Genomic DNA, 1,439 nt, shown 5'->3' with positions numbered 1-1,439 from the left:
GCTGTGAATTGAATTAAACTAGTTTGACCTTGACCACTTTTTTCACTCTTCCCCCTTTTGTTATTATTAAAAAAATAATCATATACCATAGGGGAGGACCATTTGAATTGAGTAGAATATCTTTCAGTTTCAGCGCAAGAAGCAGCTATTCTACTCAACCCTAGAGGAATGATTAAGTGACCTTAATCATTCCCAGCTCTAACCTGTTATTCTCGAATTGTTATCTTCCTAATGCTTTCGTGAAAACGTCTGCAATATGTTTTTCAATATCATAGAACTGAATAGAGATTAGACCCTTTTCAACATTGTCCCTCAAGAAGTGATGCCTTATATCAATGTGCTTGGTTTTCTTATGTTGGACTAGATTTTTTGTTATGTTGATCACACTGGTATTATCATAAAATATAGTTACACACCCAATTTCCATACCAAAATCCTTTAATCATTACTTGATCCATCGCTATTGAGCACAACATGAAGCAGTAGCAACATATTCAGCCTTAGTAATGGGACAGTGCCACAGAGTTTTGTTTCTTTGTTGCCCAAGAGATCAAGCATGACCCCATAAAATGTGCCATTCTAATAGTGCTTTCTCTATCCACCATACACCAAGCATAGTCAGCATCAGCATATCCTACCAGGTTGAAATTGCTGCCTCTCGGGTACCATAGGCCTAGTTCGCTTGTTCCTTTTAAGTATCTCAAAATCCTTTTTATCGTTTTTAAATGGGACTCCTTAGGATTAGACTGAAATCTTGCACACAATCCCACACTAAATGCTATGTCAGGTCTACTAGTTGTGAGGTATAAGAGAGAGCCAATCATGCCTTTGTAAAGTTTCTGCTCAACCGGTGTACCTGATTCATCTAAGGTGAGCTTTGTTGCAATATCAACAGGAGTATCAATTTCCTTGGAGTCGTCCATTTTAAATCGGTTTAACAGCTTCTTGACATACTTGATGGATCATTGTGCCTGTTACCATTTGTATGATTTACAATCCCAAGAAGAAATTTAATTCTCCTATCATACTCATCTCAAACTCACTTCCCATTAATGCAGCGAACTCCTTCGACATTGATTCGTTTATAGATCCAAAAATGATGTCATCTATATAGACTTGCGCAACCAGTAGGTTTCTTCATTTTACTTTCAAGAACAGAGTATTGTCTATTTTTCCTCTGGTGTGACCATTTGCTAAGAGAAATTTTGATAGCCTCTCATACCATGCTCTTGGCGCTTGTTTTAATCCATAGAGAGCTTTATCGAGCTTGTAAACATATTATGGGTCTTCAGCATCTTCTAATCCTGGAGGCTGCTTGATACTTCCTCTTTCAAATAACCATTAAAAAGGCACTTTTCACATCTATTTGATATAAAGTGAATTCCATGTATGAGGCAAAGGCTATGAGAAGCCTTATCACTTCTAGTTTGACCACAAGA

At 37.2% G+C, this 1,439-nt stretch overlaps 1 protein-coding gene across 1 annotated transcript; it reads right to left on the bottom strand.

Moving 5' to 3' along the window:
- Positions 1–500: 500 nt before the first annotated feature.
- LOC132612784 (secreted RxLR effector protein 161-like) lies at positions 501–923 on the bottom strand. Its single transcript, XM_060326876.1, has one exon. It carries the CDS (start codon positions 921–923, stop codon positions 501–503), a length of 423 nt encoding a protein of 140 aa, XP_060182859.1.
- Between the last annotated feature and the right edge of the window lie 516 nt (positions 924–1,439).

The sequence above is a fragment of the Lycium barbarum genome, chromosome 1 (assembly GCF_019175385.1).
Source record: "Lycium barbarum isolate Lr01 chromosome 1, ASM1917538v2, whole genome shotgun sequence".
In the NCBI taxonomy this organism is placed as follows: Eukaryota; Viridiplantae; Streptophyta; class Magnoliopsida; order Solanales; family Solanaceae; genus Lycium; species Lycium barbarum.
This window is presented reverse-complemented; position numbering and strand designations above follow the sequence as displayed.